General features: G+C 35.5%; 1 protein-coding gene across 3 annotated transcripts in view; it reads left to right on the top strand.

The window, feature by feature from the left end:
• Nucleotides 1-18,178, top strand: part of UFL1 (UFM1 specific ligase 1) — a 64,659-nt gene that overhangs the window by 42,045 nt on the left and 4,436 nt on the right. For 2 of the 3 annotated variants that reach the window (XM_061206839.1, XM_061206838.1), the window contains exons 7-15: nucleotides 2,801-2,859; nucleotides 4,926-5,072; nucleotides 6,377-6,552; nucleotides 7,190-7,369; nucleotides 9,119-9,239; nucleotides 11,421-11,537; nucleotides 14,552-14,669; nucleotides 15,811-15,977; nucleotides 16,061-16,191. In XM_061206839.1, the coding sequence (XP_061062822.1) occupies nucleotides 2,801-2,859; nucleotides 4,926-5,072; nucleotides 6,377-6,552; nucleotides 7,190-7,369; nucleotides 9,119-9,239; nucleotides 11,421-11,537; nucleotides 14,552-14,669; nucleotides 15,811-15,977; nucleotides 16,061-16,191 (1,216 nt within the window). Of the gene's footprint in view, nucleotides 1-2,800; nucleotides 2,860-4,925; nucleotides 5,073-6,376; nucleotides 6,553-7,189; nucleotides 7,370-9,118; nucleotides 9,240-11,420; nucleotides 11,538-14,551; nucleotides 14,670-15,810; nucleotides 15,978-16,060; nucleotides 16,192-16,593; nucleotides 16,742-18,178 lie in introns of those variants that run through there. The other variant, XM_061206840.1, reaches the window with a different exon arrangement.

Below are 18,178 nucleotides of genomic sequence, written 5' to 3'. Positions count from 1 at the left end.
GTTTTTTCAAGTGTGTTAACCCATTCCTGTATCTACTTGCTAAAAACTGGTAGTCATGTAGGCTCAAACACATTCTAAAAAAAAAAAATCTGTATTTTCTTACTCTTCTCCCCCATATTTTTTTATTTTGATGTCCTCTTTTGCACCTTCATGTTTATCCTTTTGCTGTTCATTGTAGTTATTATTACTTTCACAATAATTTTTTTTAAATCTGTGTACTGGCTTATTTAAGTGATTTACTTTCCAGTTGTGATTTTTTTTTTTTCTTTCCTACAGATTCTTGCTTCTTTTCTATTGAGAGAAGACCTTTCAATATTTCTTTTAGGATAGGTTTAGTATTGCTGTATTCTTTCCATTTTTGCTTGTCTGAGACATTCTTTCTCTCTCCTAAATGATAATCTTGCTAGGTAGAGTTTCCTAAGTTGTAGGTTTTTCCCTTTCAGGACATCAAATATATCTTGTCACTCCCTTCTGGCCTGAAACCTTTTTGTAGAGAAATCAGCTGATAGGCTTAAGTAGGTTCCCTTTGTAACTAATTCTTTGTTTTCTCATGCTGCCTAGAAACCTCTATCTTTAACTTTTGTCATTTTAATTATAATATGTCCTGTTGTGGGTTTGTTTGGGTTCATCCTTTTGGGACCTTCTCTGCTTCCCATACCTGGATATCTGTTTCCTTCCTTAGGTTTGGGAAGTTTTCAACCATAATTTCTTCCAATACGTTTTCGATCCCCTTTTCTCTTTCTTCTCCTTCTGGGATCCCTATGATGTGTAGATTGGCACACTTTATATTATCCCATAGGTCTCATATATTGCTTTCATTTTTTTTCATTTGTCTTTCTGTCTGCTGTTCTTATTGGGTAATTTCCATTATTCTTTCTTCCAGATCATTTATTCATTCTTCTGCATCATTCAGTTTGCTATTTATTGCCTTTAGTTCAGCTTTCATCTCAGCAAATGAGTTTTCTAATTTTTCTTGGTTCCTCTTTATAGTTAGTAACTAGTTCCTTGTTACAGTGATCTGCATTTCTATTGATATCCTTTCTTAATTCCTTCAGTAGTTTTATTACCTCCTTTTTAAACTCAGGGTCTAGTAGACTGGAGAGGTGTTTCATTTTTTGTTCTTTCAGGGGAATTCTCTTGATCTTTTAATTGCATTTGGCTCCTCTGCTTCTTCATTTTACTTATATTTCTCTTACTGTAAGAGTTTAGGAGAAACAGTTATCTACTGTGGTCTTGGAGGGCTGTTTTTATGTCGGAGCATCCCCGTGTACCCTGCATGAATCTAATATTTTTGGTGTGAGAGCTGTTTTTAGTATGGGGCCCTGAACGTCTTTTCTCAGTATGTGCTGGCCGTTATCCCATTGATGGGGGGTGTGACTGGTGTTGTGGTGACCAGAGCCTGCAATGGATATTGAGCAGGGCGTCCTCTTTGCTCTGTGGTTGTCACAGCCCTGTTGGAGACAGGGTCTGCTCACCAGTTGTTGGAGTAGAAGCCCCCAGATACATTTCTAAGCTACTACAGTGTGAGATAGGCAAAACTGGAGTGCTACCGCTGGGAGAAAAGCCACTGCCTATTCCTCCACAGGAGCTGTTTGCCAGGAGGGCACCTGTGGTGTTGCCTGTCACTCGTGCAGTCTCACAAAGTATGCTCTTGTTGGCACTGCCCCTGGCCCCTCCTCAATCATGGGAATGCCGGCAATCGACCTGGGTGACCCTCGGGCGCTGTGCTCACAAAACCAGCAGCACAGATCCACTGAAGTCAGGCACCTGAACTGTCATGGTCGCACACCTGGACCCGCCCTGCGAGCTACAGAATCAGCCCAGACCCCAGCTCCACCTCTACATATGCATGCCCACAAAGCTTGCAGCTGCTAATGCCAGACTTGCCCCTGCCACAGGATCACCAGTAATCTGCTTGGATGTCCCACAGGTGCTGAGCTTACAAAGCTGCCAGCAGCGGCATAAATCCACGGATTGATCAGCTGCTGGGAAACAGCTCAGATTTCAGCCCCACCTCCAAGTGTGGGCAGCACTCCTGGGCTTGCATGCTCCCAGAGCTCATAGAGGCAGAGCCACACCTGCTGTGAGCACGCAGAGATTGAGGCTGCTCTGGTGGGGCCTTGCCCCTCCCTTTGCTTGAGGGTCACCCCGTTAACAGTGGGGCTTCTATGGCAGACCCAGGCTCAGTCCTGTGTCCACCTCCTGTTGCAGCCCAAAGCATACTCCACCCCCTTCAGGCTGTCTCTGCACAGCGAATCCCAGTCCTCTCCCCAGGTCTGTCCCCTGAAGCCCAAGTTTCAGCACCTAGCCCCCATGCCCACTAGCAGACATGCGTCTGGCTGGGGAGTGCAGCAAGGTGGTCAGGACCGTCCGTGCCAGCCTCTCTCTGTCCTGCCTGTGGCAGGCTGGTTGCTGCATTCTCCGCTGAGCCTCTGAAGCTCTCTTGCTGGCCCGGCTGATCTTCCACTCAGTGAAGGGAGTTCCCAGTGTGAGAGAACCTTCCTCCTTTCACAGGTACCTCCCAGGGACGTAGATCCTGTCCCAATTCCTTTTTTTTTTTTTTTCCTACCCAGTTAAATGGTGATCTTTCTTGCAACTTTGGTTGTATGAAATCTGCCAGCATTCAGTAGGTATTCTGTGAGAATTACTCCACATGTAGATGTATTTTTGATACATTTACGGGAGGAGGTGAGCTCCACGTCCTTCTATCCCGCCGTCTTGATCTATGGTGCAATTTTTGCCTTCATTTTTTTCTTGTAAATTAATTTGTTTTTTTTTATTTTTTTTCCTTTCCATAAAGGCCTACAGCAGTGAATTCTTTGATTTCAAAGTATGGATTTCAGGAGCAGCTTCTTTACTGTGAGTTTGCTTTAAATGATATATCACTTAATTAGCTGTTGACTGGACTAAATGTAAAACTTAACTAATTTTAATGTTTTTACCTCTTTTAATCTTAAAACTTATGTAACTAAAATATTTCTAGGGGGCTTCCCTGGTGGCACAGTGGTTGAGAATCTGCCTGCCAATGCAGGGGACACGGGTTCGATCCCTGGTCTGGAAAGATCCCACGTGCCACGGAGCAACTGAGCCCCGTGCGCTAAAACTACTGAGCTTGTGCTCTAGAGCCCGCGAGCCACAACTACTGAGCCCGCGTATTGCAACTACTGAAGCCCGCGTGCCTAGAGCCCGTGCTCTGCAACGAGAAGCCACTGCAATGAGAAGCCTGCGCACCACAATGAAGAGTAGCCTCCACTCGTGGCAACTAGAGAAACCCCGTGTGCAGCAACAAAGACCCGACACAGCCAAAAATAAATAAATAAATAAATTTATTTAAAAAAATATATTTCTGGTTGAGAAGTTTCTCTATACCAATTTTCATATATGTGTCTTGTTATACCCACCAAACATTTAGTGTTGGGTACCTCAAGAGGAGTGGAATAAAAAAAAATTGTGTGTGTGTATAAAATACTCTGTTATGCATATGCATATAGAAATTTAAAATTTTGGGATTAAGAATAATTTTTACTTTGTTTCTTACAGATTTTTACTACATTTTCTTATGAAAGTAGTTTGGCTAATAAAATTTTTACAAAAGGCTTATAGCATTAAAAATAAATTCTTAGCATTCAAACAGTACAGTAATAGCTTCAAAATAATTTTGGTCCATTGACTATTGTGTTTTTGTGAAACTCTTACGAGATTTCGAAGGTTTTTTTTTAAAGCTTGGCTGGAGTAATTTTTAAAAGCAATGACTTAATCTTTCAACTCAGGTATCTGCAAATATAAAATTAAAATGAATAATGGAAAAGAAATTTAAATACAGAACCAAAAATTAATTTTTGTTCACTGTATTTTTCAGAATATGGAGTTAAATTTTTTAAGACAAATTAAAATGTGACATATTTCTGAATTTCCATAATCAGAGTTGGTGAAATTTCATTATAATGTAAAGTTCTTCAAGTAATAACTGATAAATTGATAACTTTCGTCTGAATTTAGCTTGGATTTGTGTTGTACAGTCACACAAAATTTAAAATTATGTGCTGCAGTCAATTGTGAAATCTAGACCTTTCTGATGTACTCTAATTTACTCAGCATTGGAATTCTGAAATTACTATGTAAACTAATTTTTATTTCTGTTAAAAGCTAACTTTCCTGAATCATTCTTTGTGCCAGACATCTTTTGACTTCTTGTTGGTTCACTTAGGAATAGCTCCTTCCTATCTGCTTTGTCTCTTTTTAGGGAATTTTGATATTTAAAACAACAAAGTGTGTAGTTGAATGTGAATGGTTTAAATAAAAATCATAAATTTGGTGTTAATGGCAGCACTAGTAGGTGGCAGAGTTGAGGTTTGGACTTAGGCTATCTGGGTCCATATCCATCCTCTTAACCATGGCATTATATTTCTGTTATAGGTAGGATTAAAATGTGTTCCTTCAGTTTAAACAGTGGAAATGTAATAATTTATACAGATTTTCATGGCTTTATTTCACACTTGATTCTAATAGGATCCAGGTGTCTTGATTTTTCTAAATATGAGGAAATTGAACTTGGTAACACTAGTGATTGTGTAGTATCTATTCTCAGAGTGTGTAATTGTCTACTTTTAATCATGAGATAAATATTGGCATGTTTTTTTCCCAAAATTAGACTAAAAAATTCAACATTAATATTAATTAGTTTGTATTACAGTTCAGCATCTTTAGCTAGTTGCCAAAATTTCCTGACTTTACGACCTGTGTATTCTCATAAATGGCAGGAAAGTTTTGTCTAAAATATAATGTCTTTATTTAGTATGAAATTTAAATTTTAAATTGCTTTTTTAAAGGGTAAGAATAACTAAATTGTGAAATTTTAAAGTGTTCTACTTTTTGAGATTTTTACCTGCTCTGATTTATTTCTGTTTGTTTGCTTTTCTTTTAAGCTGTTCTTGAGGAACTTGTTAATAGTGGACGCTTACGAGGCACTGTGGTTGGTGGGAGACAGGATAAAGCGGTGTTTGTCCCTGACATTTACTCCAGAACACAAAGTACTTGGGTGGATTCTTTTCTCAGGCAGAATGGCTATCTGGGTAACTTTTCTTCTTTTTAACTAAAAATCATTTCTAATATTAAACACATTCTTAGAAAGATTGTACTAGCCCTGGGAGTATACATGTACTTTACTGTTGGCCAGCAGACTATAATGGTTCCCTTTGAGTATAAAAGTAGTCATCACACTGTAGGTTTTTGTGGGTCATGTAACTGAGTTTAATTCCATAGTTATTGAACAGTTGTAATGTAGAAAGGCCAGAAGCCGGTATTGATTGTTACCAGCCTTCTAGTAATGTGATACTATATATAAGATACTTCAAGTTCTTTTTAATTCATAAAAAGTAATTATATTTATTATATCTTGTAATTTATGAAGTTGCCTGGTTTTTTAGTTACATAATCTTAGAAATATTTTATTGCTGTCAGTTTTACAGTGTTCATTTTTATTAGTTATTCAGTATTTCAGAAACATAGAAGTTATTCTAAATTTTGTTTCTGAGGTTCCATCATTTGGGTAAAGTAAATTGATTGAATTTAATCATTAAAACAAGTAGCATATATATATAAAACTCAGTTTGATCAATTTCATAACCCAAGTCAAACTATGTAAGGGATCAGTTACCTATAAATAAGTATACCTATAAGTCATTAGTGTTCAGTTTAAATGTGTGCTAGAATGAATACTGGCTTGGCTTATGTTTTCTTGACTTTCTACAATGTGCCTTCTCAGTTTCTTCAGCCAAGGACTTGGATTAGAATTTTGTTGTAATTAATTTCCTTAAATATTATTTGAGGACAGAGAGAGGATGGTAGATATCTCTAATAACTTTAATGGCTGCAAATTTAAGTCTTAAATTTTTTACTTTTGTTTTATATGCTAAATCTTTTACTAGTGTAAATTAGACTAGAGAATTGCTTTGTCCTCAGTTGTCTAATGAAACATTTTAAAAATAAATTCCATTCCTTTAGTTAATTATAATAAGCAAAATTCCAGTTTTTGTTTCTCTACTTAAATCATTACATTCCATTATCTTCATTTCTACTTTTATTGCTCTTTAGTCCTCATGTTTCCCTTTGACCCCTCAATTGGAGAGTAAGAGACAAAGCTGAATTAATGAAGTACTTGAACCAATTTTTCTACAAATATGTTTAGTAATAAAAATTTGGGAAGGTAACATAACCAGGGAATAGGCTATGGTACACTTCTATGTTTTATTCTTAAAAAAATCTATTAGAATACAGTGCATTCACAAAGAATAGATTTTGGTAGAACTTAACTTTTTCTGAGATTTCTAAAAGGTGTGAATGATGATTCTATTCCAACCTCGTGATGTATTTCTAGAATTTGATGCTTTGTCCAGACTTGGAATCCCAGATGCTGTGAGCTACATAAAGAAAAGATATAAGACTACACAACTCTTGTTTTTGAAAGCAGCTTGTGTTGGTCAAGGACTTGTGGATCAGGTGGAAGCATCAGTAGAGGAAGCCATCAGCTCTGGAACATGGGTTGATATTGCAGTATGTTTTATCTTTTTCTTCTTAATTTTCCTTTAAACCAGTGACAACTGATACTTCACTAGTATATGGCCATTTTAAGAATGAGGATGTAGCTTTCAGGAAGGATACTTTCATGGTTGGCAGGGGGAGGAGGGGTATTAATGAAAATGTTCATTTCAGATAGTAGAAAGAACTAAGAAGAAATGTATTTTGGAGGCAAAGTTATCAGGACTTGAAGTTGGAATGTTTGTGAGTTTATGAGAGGAACTCAGTGTGACTTGTAGGTTTGGGGCCTGATCAGCTGAATGGAGAGTGGTTCCATTAATTGAGATGGGGGAGCAATGGGGAAGAGAAGATGGGAGCTGGGAGTCTGGGGGCAGGAGGCGCAAACCACGTTGTTTTGAACAGGACATGTTAAAATATGAGATGCCTGTTAGGTATATGAGTGGGGGGAGGTTAGGGAAGAAGTAGGATATTTGATTTCAGAGTTCAGAGTGAGGATAAAGGTAGAAATACAATTTGGGAGGTTGTCAGCATATAGATGGTTTTGAAACCATTGGACTTAATGAGATCACTTAGGGAGAGAATACATATAACAAATGGTTTATCTGTATTATATTGCATTTATACTTTGTTTTCATTTTGTTTGTAATTCTAGCCTCTGCTACCCAGTTCCTTATCAGTGGAAGATGCTGCAATATTGCTTCAACATGTGATGAGAGCACTCAGCAAACAGGCTTTAGCTGTAGTCTTTAGCGATACTATTGTAGTCAGTGAAAAATTTATAAATGATTGTACAGAACTGTTCAGTGACCTGATGCACCAAAAAGCTGAAAAGGTATGCCAGATTTCCTTTCACCTACTAATTTTAACAGTACTTTCACATTAGAATTATCTGATGACTTTTGAAAAATGAGGTAAGCAGTATACCCAAAACTGAACACTGTGTTTCATACATTATTTTCCTTCAATGCATCATTCCTTTTTATTTCCTCTCCTGGATTTGTTTTTCTCCTTCTTCATTCCCATCAGAACATAGAAGTTAGAACTTAGGAAGCTGCTTTTATAAATTGAAATCTTATAAATGAAATTATATATTTCACACTTAAGTCACCTGAGGGTATTGGTCCAACATTAAAATCCATTAAAATGATACCTGTGGATTATATGCATAAATGTATAGTATATTTATCAATCAGTACACATTATATTTACTAAATCTAGCAGAGCCTCATAATTTGACCTATTTGGGATATACTAACGGGGTAACTTACTGAGGAAAGAAATTGTTACTATTAAAATTGATTAGTTCCTCAGAGCAACTGCTATGGAAGTGTTTAGAAGCAGAGATCATGCCAGGTCTACTTTAATGACTGTTCAATTCATGTTTCTAGTTAGCAGCACCCTCATTATAAAGCCTGCTCACAAAATAGGTAGAAAAAGCCCATTTATATCTCAGACTGTTAATAAATTCATGAGGGCTTATTAAATATATAAATAATTTGTATTTATCTATATTCCTTTTAAGCTCCTTAATAGTCTTAAAAATGATATAACTTTTCTACATTTGGCCTGCAGAGCAGCAGAGAGGAGTAAAAAGTACACAGGATTGATATCAGTAAACCTGAGTTCTAATTTCAACTTGTTTACTCTGTTTGCTTTTGACAAATAGACTTCCAGTTTCCTCATCTTCAGAGAAAAGGATGGTGATGCCCACTCTCACAAGAATAAATATAAATTAAGGAGCAGTGTAAATAAAATGTTTAGTACATGTTAGCTACCAGTTACTAAATGACTACATTATTATTTTCATTTGAGACCCTTTACTAAAATAAAAATTTAACACAATCATTGATTTTTTTTTTTTTTCTTTCCTTGTGCTCCTCCCTCCAACCACAAAAATAAATTCAGGAAAAGAAAGTGATTTTTTGTTTGAACTGTCAACATTCTTAACATTTCTTTGCAAAACTGAAAAGGAAGTATTTTTAACATGAAAATGTATGTCACTACAGATTTAGAACTCTTTCCCATGATAAAGAATCAGTTTCTGAAGTTGGAAATAGTTCATTGTTCCTAACATAAATTTTATAAAAAGCAAAGATCAAGAATGAGTCCAGAGGGGAAAAAAGTTCACATGCCTAAGTATGCAACTCATATGTGATCATTATGGTGGGGTGGGGATGGAGATTTCATTATCTTTCTAGTAATCTCAGATATCCAAGTGGCACTGGACCTTGGGAGTCTTAAAAAGAGAGGTAGCAAGGGTCATCCGTTAAGCAGTGCTAAAATTAGCCAATGACAATTGAAGAGGATTGCATCTGATGCTGTGTGATCAGCTGTTCAGTGATAGGATAGGATTTCTCATTAGCTGGTAATAAATACAAAAAGTCAAGAACAGCAAGGGAGGAGACTTATTTGGGCCATGAAGAAGCAATCTCAGAGTGGCAGCTGAGACAAAGCTCTATAGTTCTTAGCAATGAAACCAAACAAGAACAGTTAGGATGTGAGTATATAAACACCTTTAATTTTATGCTTTTTGTAATGTTATATATTTTTGCGTACAAAAAATAAGCATGTTTTATTTCAGGAAATGAAAAATAATCCTGTTCATTTAATCACTGAAGAAGATCTGAAACAAGTCTCCATTTTAGAAAGCGTTAATACAAGTAAAAAGGATAAAAAAGATGAACGAAGGAGGAAAGCAACAGGTAACAAATTATTATTAACAAAGAAGATTCAAGATGAGTTTATTTGTTGCAGTGAACTTTGCACTTATCAGACCTTTTGAAAGGCCTTTTATTTGGTTGATTCACCTTTAACTGTTAATATTAACCAAATCTTTTGCTAGTGAATTAACTTTTGATTATGAAAATGAAAATATTGGTGATTACTTACTGTGTTTCATTTTGTGAGAACTAAGCTAATTTCCGATCTCCTGTTCTCATTCTTTATGTTCCTGCCCCAGTAGCTTTTTTTTTCTTTCTTGATTCTCAAATTTTGCAAGTTTGTGTTCACCTCAAGGCCTTTGCACAAGCTGTTCCCTCCCAAGCTTCAAGTAACTGTTCCTTCTTGTCATTAAGAGCTCACCTTTAAATGTCAGTTCCTCACAGAGGCCTCCCTAACCACCCAGAATAGTATACACACACTGTCACTCTCCATCAGATTATCCTCCCAGTTTTTTTTACAGCACATTTATCACTGTGATGTTGTTTATCGTTTGGGAGCCTGCTCCATCTCATTTATTGTTGTTTCCCTAGTACTCAGAGCACTCCTTGGCATATTTTAAGTGCTCCATAAATATTTATTGAGTGAATGAATTTCCCAAGGACATTTTTTTTTAATTCTTTTAATTTAGAGTCACTGGAAATTATCCTAGGTAGCACTGGCATACTAGTAACTTGCATTTGGAAATTAACATGTATATTCCATACTTTTTCTAGTAGGAATAATTTTATTAGTGCTGTATCAGGGTTAAAGAAATTAGATATTCAACATATTTCATTACTAAATACAGCTATATTAAACACATGTTATAAAAACTTTATTTGCTGTGGGAATTCACTATATCTTTGAGATTCTTTCCTCTTCAAAAACCTTTTTCTACAAAATCTTTCAATAATATTTTGAAATTTCTCTGTTCTAGGAAAACTACATAGTAAATTACTGCAGTAAATCATAATATTCATAACCATGCATATTTTGTTATTTTAAGATATAATTATAAATCCACCTTAATTAATTGATTGCACTTATGTCAGTATAACTAGTCTGTTTTATATCCTTCTAAAAATTCAGGTTCATCTGGTGTTCTGATAGTGCTGTTGTTTTATAATAGTTTAATTACAGTTCATGGAATAATGTCAAACAACATCTTTCCCATAAGAAACTTATTACCAAATGTAAAAGATACATTCACTTTAAACTTGTGCTTTTGAAAGTTGTGTTTTTCTATCATGAAAGCAATAGAACTTACAGAATATGATGAAGTCTAAGGGAATTCTTCTTAGAGTTTAGAAAAAGATCTTTGTTTATATAAATCATTTTATTGAAAAAATGAATCTTTTATGAAGAAATGTATTTTCAATATTTTTCAGTGTTACAGTTCCATTACTAAAGTATCCTATTTTGTTGAATATTTTAAATGTAAATATATAATAGCAGAGAAATACCTCAGTAACAATTTTACTTTTATTTACAGTGTTTTAGTTTGTTTCATAGTTTGTATTTTTTTTAGTCTTCATTTAGCCAGTAGGTGATTGATAACTGTATTTTTCTACTTAATCAATTTAATATTTATGGTCAACATTTATTGAGCCCCTGTTATGTGTCAAGCATTGCCTTAGCCTCAAGTATGCAGACGTTGTGAGATGTTCTCCCTGCTGTCAAGAAGTTATCTTTTTGGGTGGTGGGAGAGTCAGGATGTCTCCTGTAAACCTGGGGAATAATCTTTCAATCAAAAAGACAAAACCAAATTTGTGAGGTACTGTAGTTGGGGATGTTAATGAGGCTGTGGTAACAGAGATAAGCAAATTAGGGCACTTTTGAAGAAGGTAGAAGAGGAGGTAAAGGAATGGGTTTGGCCAGGAAAAAGTCAGTCAAAGCTGCAGAAAATAGATGTCATTAGAGAAAGAGGAAGAGACTGCATTTAGAGCAGGCAGGTTATCTAAGTGAGTTGCTCAAATTCAAAGAGATTTCATATCTTATTAATTTTTACTGATTGAGTTTACAAAACTTGTTTTAATAAAGAAACTACAACCTTAAAAAGTGGCTAAAAGGTCAGTTATTTGGCTTTATTTTTCTACTGTTAAGTTAAATACAACAATATATTGTCATTATTTCTAAAAACAGTATTTAGTTAGGTAATACTAACTAATGTCGTTTTCCACCAGAGGGCAGTGGAAGTGTGAGAGGAGGAGGTGGCGGCAATGCCAGAGAGTACAGAATTAAAAAAATCAAGAAGAGAGGGAGAAAAGATGACAACAGTGATGATGAGTCATCTCACACAGGTGTGTAGCTTATTTCACTCTTCCTTTGTATGTGCATGATTTTTTTTAAACATTTTCTTAAGATGCATACACTTAGGTGTCTATGCTTAAAGGAAGTCCTTGCTTTGCAGAGTTTCAGTGAGCACAGATTTAACAGTTAGTTAAATAACACCAGAGTCCCAACAACACAGTTCATATTTCAGTTACCAGGGTATATTAACTGTGAGTAATTGCCTAAAGTACAAACTTTGTTGCTGGCTCCTTAGTCTACAGATCAGCACGTAAATAACAGATGTGCATCATGATCTGTGACAATCACATCACTCATTTCCAAGCTTTTCAGAGGCTGATCACTGTGCAGCTCTTACTCACTTTATGCATAGAAAACACAGCACGTAGTTGTGGCGACTTCTTGTCCCCCAGTGATAAATCCATGTGACGTTTTACAAAAATGGATAATCAAAAGAGGGAATTGGCCAACAAAGATAAATGTGTGCAGCAAAGGAAAAGTCGTAACCCTGGAAATAAAATATGAATCAAGAATGGAGTTATAAAAGAAATGCCTGACCATGGGAATGTTGGCATTGCCTCTGTTCAAGAGACTCTAGCTGCGCAGTCAGAGAAACTTGGTAAAGGCGGAAATAAATAAGGGAAATGGTTGTGACGAAAAGGATAAAAATGTCTTAGAGGATGTGAAGTTGGCAAAAAGCTTCACATTAAAGGAATTCTCAGAGATGTTTCACAATGCTGAAAGGGCAAAGGATAAAATGTTGGAAGCTGATCCAGAGTTTAATAAGGAATATGACAACTTGCCCAGGCATAGAAAAGATGCTTCCTCTGTATTTTAAGTTACTGGATGAGAAGGCAAGCCCTGTTCATACTATTCTTGATGAGTGTTTTACAAAGAAATAAAACATTTTCATTCTGTTTCTGATGTGCTCAATTACAGTGTACTAAACTAGAACTATGAGTCTTATTTTTCATTTCCCTATACATTTATAACCAACAGTAAGAGCTTTGAATGTTTGCACAAACATTTTTAAAAGGTTACAGAACAATCATAAATTTTCCCATTGTTTATTAAGAACACTTTGCAGTTTTGGCTTGCACAGATTTTTATGGTCTCCCAACTTCCATGCAAAAGAAATTAGAATATTTTATGAATAGTGAATCTCTACAAAGTTAAGTAGAAAACATTAATTTCATTAACTTCATGCATGTTTAATTTTTATGGTAACACCTAATTGGTTGGTTGCTTCTATCTAAGCAGGAGAATTAAGTATATGCATCTTTCTTTGTCTAGACTTGTTAGTGTTTGGTATGGTTAAGTTAGCAAGAGACATCTTTGCTTTTCTAAATAAAGTTACGATTTTTTTTAATATGTTTCTGTTTTTAAAAAATTAATGAAACTGTGATACCTCCCCTCCTCCTTTTCCCCACCAAAAAAAAAAAACTTGAAATGATGATGATTTGACATTTTCTTTTACCTCTTCCACAGAATTTATTATGTATGGGCTTGGGAGATATAAGGGTCAAGTGACAAGGCTTCAGATGTTAATGTGCTGCTACCTGTAACAGAACAATTGCTTAAGATCTGTCTAAAGTAGTCTAAGATAGGTAACAATGGCTACTGTTCTCAACATACATAAAGCAGTATTAATTAAAGGAAAAGTATCTTAGAAACTATGAGCTCTACCCTGATTTTAATTAGCATTAAGACTACTCTGTGTGAGTTTTACTTTTTCATTAATAAATGGATTTTCCTATTTTCCCAGATGTAACAAGGAGTGGGAGTAAAGTAGCACTTAAGAAAATACTTCTCTAAAATCTGTACCTCTAAGTAATTGTTAAATGAGGCATGTGATACTCTTTTTGTGTATAGTATAAGAGAGGAGCTATAAAAGCGTAAAACCATTCTCCCTATAAAAAAAGGTAATTTCAGTGCTTTTGAAAAAGGGTTCTGTTGTAATCTCAGAAATGGAGGATGCAATTAGGTTCTCAGCTAAAATATACAGTCAACTCTATGTGAAAGATTACTAGAAGGAAATACAATTTAATAACTAGTAAAATGCATGCAGGAAGCAGACGGAGAAATAAGATACTATTTGTTGTGAGATCAGGAATGAATAGCAGATCTCAGAAAAAAAGGATAGTACTTTTCCATCTGTTCTAAAGCTATGATAAGTAGTTGTACTTAGATCTTGATGCATAGTGAAAATTGATTTTTGAGCTATTCTATTTTTATTTTTAAGGTTTTACTTATAGAGTCAATAACCTAATTTAGCTGGGAATAATCACTTTTTTATAGTTTTACAATTAGTAATGGAAATATTGTTAGCTTTCTTTGCAACTCATACTTTTCCAAGTAAGTGAGTAGGCATGACATTTCCACAGTTAACAATTATTTCCGTTACATACAAATTTTCCTTGGTATAGAATTATTTTTGTGAGAGCAAAAATAAATTATGGGTGTAAAATTTTAAGTTGTTTTTTCTTCCATGCCTTTCCAAAATAGACAATTTTTAGCTTAATTCTACTGGAGTTGTGGTTCACTTGATTATAAAGACCTTTCCTGAAAAGCTTGTGTAAATTATAAGGGTGATTGGATTTTTATTAAATATTTATTTTTATAAAGAAGGACATTCCACTCAGTATCCATTGTTCAACAGAGAAAAATTATCCTTTCCTAAATAAAAGATTTTTTTTTAATCCACTTGTTTTGATTTCCAACTATTTGCATCATCCAAGTTAGTTTGGGAGGAAAAAATCATCTTTATTATTTTTTGATTGACTTGTAGAAAACAAGTTAGAAAATTATTACTCAAAAGAAATGCCACTATATATCCTATTTTAAGTGTTTTCATTGGTTATTGCTATTGGACATTGGCGATTTTGGTGACAGAAACTAACAATGGAGACTTTATGGTAGGCAATAAATGAATTACCATCATCTTGTTAAATATATTAATGGAACCTTATTTGCTTGTAGGTTGCTTATATTTGTTGTTTTTTCCTATGGCTCATTTTTATTACAGGAAAGAAGAAGCCAGAGATCGCTTTTATGTTCCAGGATGAGATTGAAGATTTTTTAAGAAAACATTTACAAGATGCCCCTGAGGAGTTTATTTCTGAACTTGCTGAGTACTTAATAAAGCAAGTATAAGAACATATGTTTTCTGTTTTATAATAGAAATTTAGTGAGTTAGTTATTACTTACAATTTTCAGCAAGATCATAGAAAACATATAATTCAGGTGTTTTCTTTTCAAACCTTAAAATTTAACCTAGTCACCAAATTCCAGATTTTGTTTGCTTACAGAAACAGTTCAACAAACACTTAAGTGCTTTGGGCAAGGCAGTGTCGGAAATACAGGGCAGGAGTGTGGAGGTGGTCTCCTTCACTCATCTTACAGTTCTAATTGGGAGAAAAACACCAGCACTGAACACTGGCTGGTCTCTAACACTGCATGAAAGTACATCTAAAATGAAGAAAAGAGTATCTTCTGTTTGACAGAGATTAAACTGCACTTTCAGGGAGAAAATAAAGTAACACACTGCCCTCAAAGGGAATAAAATAGACAGCACTACCTTATGTGAGCCAGGCTAAATTTATTTTTACACAGAAATAAAAGAAATTGTGTATAACTTGACTACTGCTAACTAACATGGTTTTCCCCCAAGTTAGTCTCTATGTGTAAGCTTCTCTAAATGCAATCCAGGAGCCTAGTGCATCTAAATTTTTGAATTAGAAGAACAGCTTTTGTAGTGAGATTTTTAAAAAACTTAAGTGAACATTCTTGTGCATCAGTACATTACATAATTACATTTTTCATATATAAAAAGATGAAAGTTACTATTAATCATTTGCCATAACTTTTTAAAATAATCTGAGTTGGGCATAAAAAGATTTTTTTAAAATACATATCTTTTATAGTACGTTAGAAATTGAGAATTTGTTATCATTCCTGAGGATGGGAAACAAATGTATAGGCTACTGTTCTCCAAGTTAACTTTTAAAAGCTGCTCTGAATTGAATTTGAACTGAAGCCTTTGTTACTGTTTTTCTTATTGTCTTTCATGCAATAACTTTTAGTACTTTAAAACAGAGAAAAATAATTCATTGAAGTTATAATTTCTGGAATTTGAGGGAAAATTCTTATTAACTATTCTCCAAATTAATCTTGTTTAAAAAAATAGGGATCTTTTTTAAAGCCTTATTTGCATAGAAGCAAAATTTCTTATCTACATAAACCCAGTACATTTTCATAAACTAAATATATTTATCTCATGCACAGACCTCTAAATAAAACTTATCTCGAAGTGGTACGTTCAGTATTCATGTCTTCAACTTCTTCTGCCTCTGGAACTGGCAGGAAGCACACGATCAAGGACTTGCAAGAAGAGGTTTCAAACCTTTATAATAATATTCGATTATTTGAAAAAGGGATGAAGTTCTTTACAGGTATTATACTTAACACTGTTTTTTCATTGATTCTCATAATTGTCCTTGGACATTCATTTTAATGAAGTGCTTTTATTCTCCAGATGATACCCAGGCTGCTCTTACGAAGCACTTGCTGAAGACAGTGTGTACTGATGTCACTAATCTCATTTTCAACTTCCTAGCTTCGGAATTAATGATGGCAGTAGACAATCCTGCAACCATTACAAGTGAAGTAAGTTAGTGATTTTCTTGCCACTCTTGATGTGTTTTGCTTTGAAATCCAAGCATGTTTTATTTTCTCACATCTAAAAGGAAAATAAAAGGAGTTTTTAGGAAGAAATCTGTCAAATTTTTAGTTCAAGTTTAGTACAGTATATATACAGTTGCTACTAGGATTGGTAATATAACCAGTCCATTAACAGTAATAATAAAAGTAAGGAAGTACTAGTCATTGTGTCTGGGAATGCCTGTAATAAATATAGCATGCGTGCTTGGCCTTCTACTTCCTATTATAGTACAGAAAGCAACAGGAAAACGTATTATCTCTGAAAAAAAGTAAATAAATAAGCTGAGTAGCCTACAAAATCTTTTTTTAAGCTCATCAGATGACTCAGATTGGATTTAATTTCACCAGGTAGCCTTGCAAAGAGTGAGGGTCACTATTCAAAGAGGTGTAGGATGGAGAGACGGGACAAATGAACTGGCTTACTTCAGGCAGATCTTCAGGGAGAAGAGGTGTCCATCATAGAAGCTGGAAGTAAAGCAGCTGAAATTTTAACAAATTCTTAAAGGTCTAGGCTAGCATCACAGTTTAGAATCCCAGGAAGCACCCAGAACAAGGAAAAAAAAAAGGTAATGATGCTTAGTTACTTTGGAATCAGCTATTTTATTTTTTCCTGATTATTGTTACATCACATCCCTTTTTCCTGCTGAGTTGCAAGTCCCTTATCAGTGTTCTGACTTTGCAGTCATTTTCATTTCGTGACACCATCTCATTTATTTAGACTAATTCCAGTTCATTTTCTTAAATTCTAATCTCAAAGCTCATCTCTTCCCTTCTTGCAATGTAAGGTGGAGCTATGGCTCCCAGTTGCCTACAGGAGGAAAGGTATGGCCTATCCCTAGGACTCCTCCTCCTCTTCTTCCTCACCCTAGATCTACTTAAGGTTGGAGATTTAGGAAGAATGAGACAACAGTGCCTTCATAAGACTGACTGCCTATCACTGGCATTGATCTAGGTCAAACCAGATCAGTCTAATGCTTGTGACTTCTCGTGATGTGGTCTTTGTTGCATAGGTGGGATAGGTTTTGTGGGGATGTTTTTAGTACCATGTGACTCCTTCTCATAGCAAGGACTCCCCCTAAACCTCCAGATAAAGGTCCATTTATCTCTCCCTCCTACCCTGGCAAGGTACTGTTCCCCTCCCATTCTTCGCCTTGAGCAGTGATTCTCAACTGCTTGGATAGTTCCATGTACATGCCTGCATGCCAGCCTCTGCTGTGGGAAGTACCTGGGGTCGTTCCCATGCCCTTTAAGGGCCACAGGAGGATTGCTGTAGCATGGGGTAGGAGTCAATAGGTTGGTCCAATCTTCTAAGACATACTGTAATTTTCAGGGCCTGCTGGCCAAGCCATTCCAATAAGGCCTCCTCCAGAAATTTTGCACTAGAAGGAGCCCTAAGACTCTGGTCAAGAATGCCACCAAACTTCACAAAGCACAGCTGTGTAGAGAGGGGTGCTGAAAAGGTCCCACACACCAGACAGTATAACAAGCATCCATCCTTCTGTGGTTCAGGTCCCCTCGCTTATAGGCATCCTGCATCTTTATGGCCTTCTGGATCTTTATGAGTGGGGCCCCCTCACTTGGCCTTAGAGAAAAACACTCTTCCCACCACAATAGAAAAAAGAGGGAGCAGCCTCTTACCCCAAATTCTCTTTTTCTTGCACGATGAATGGTGTGTATGTGCTCATTCACTCATGCGCTCTCTGTTTCTCCTCCTTATACTGCTGGAGCAGATGGGAGGAGTAGGGGCTGCATCTAGCGTCTTTGACTGTTGACTAGCATTCTGATTTTAGAGTGTTTTAGCATATTTTTATCCCTAGTTTCTGGTCTAAAATTTAAGAACAAAGATAAATTTCACTCAGCATTCTGTTACAATAGTAAATACTCATTTTTTGTTTTGCTTTGTTTAAACTTATATGTCAAAGACATATACAAA

The sequence above is a fragment of the Eubalaena glacialis genome, chromosome 12 (genome assembly GCF_028564815.1).
Source record: "Eubalaena glacialis isolate mEubGla1 chromosome 12, mEubGla1.1.hap2.+ XY, whole genome shotgun sequence".
Taxonomy (NCBI): Eukaryota; Metazoa; Chordata; class Mammalia; order Artiodactyla; family Balaenidae; genus Eubalaena; species Eubalaena glacialis.
The sequence above is the reverse complement of the archived record's forward strand: the minus strand, read 5'-3'. Positions and strand labels throughout refer to the sequence as shown.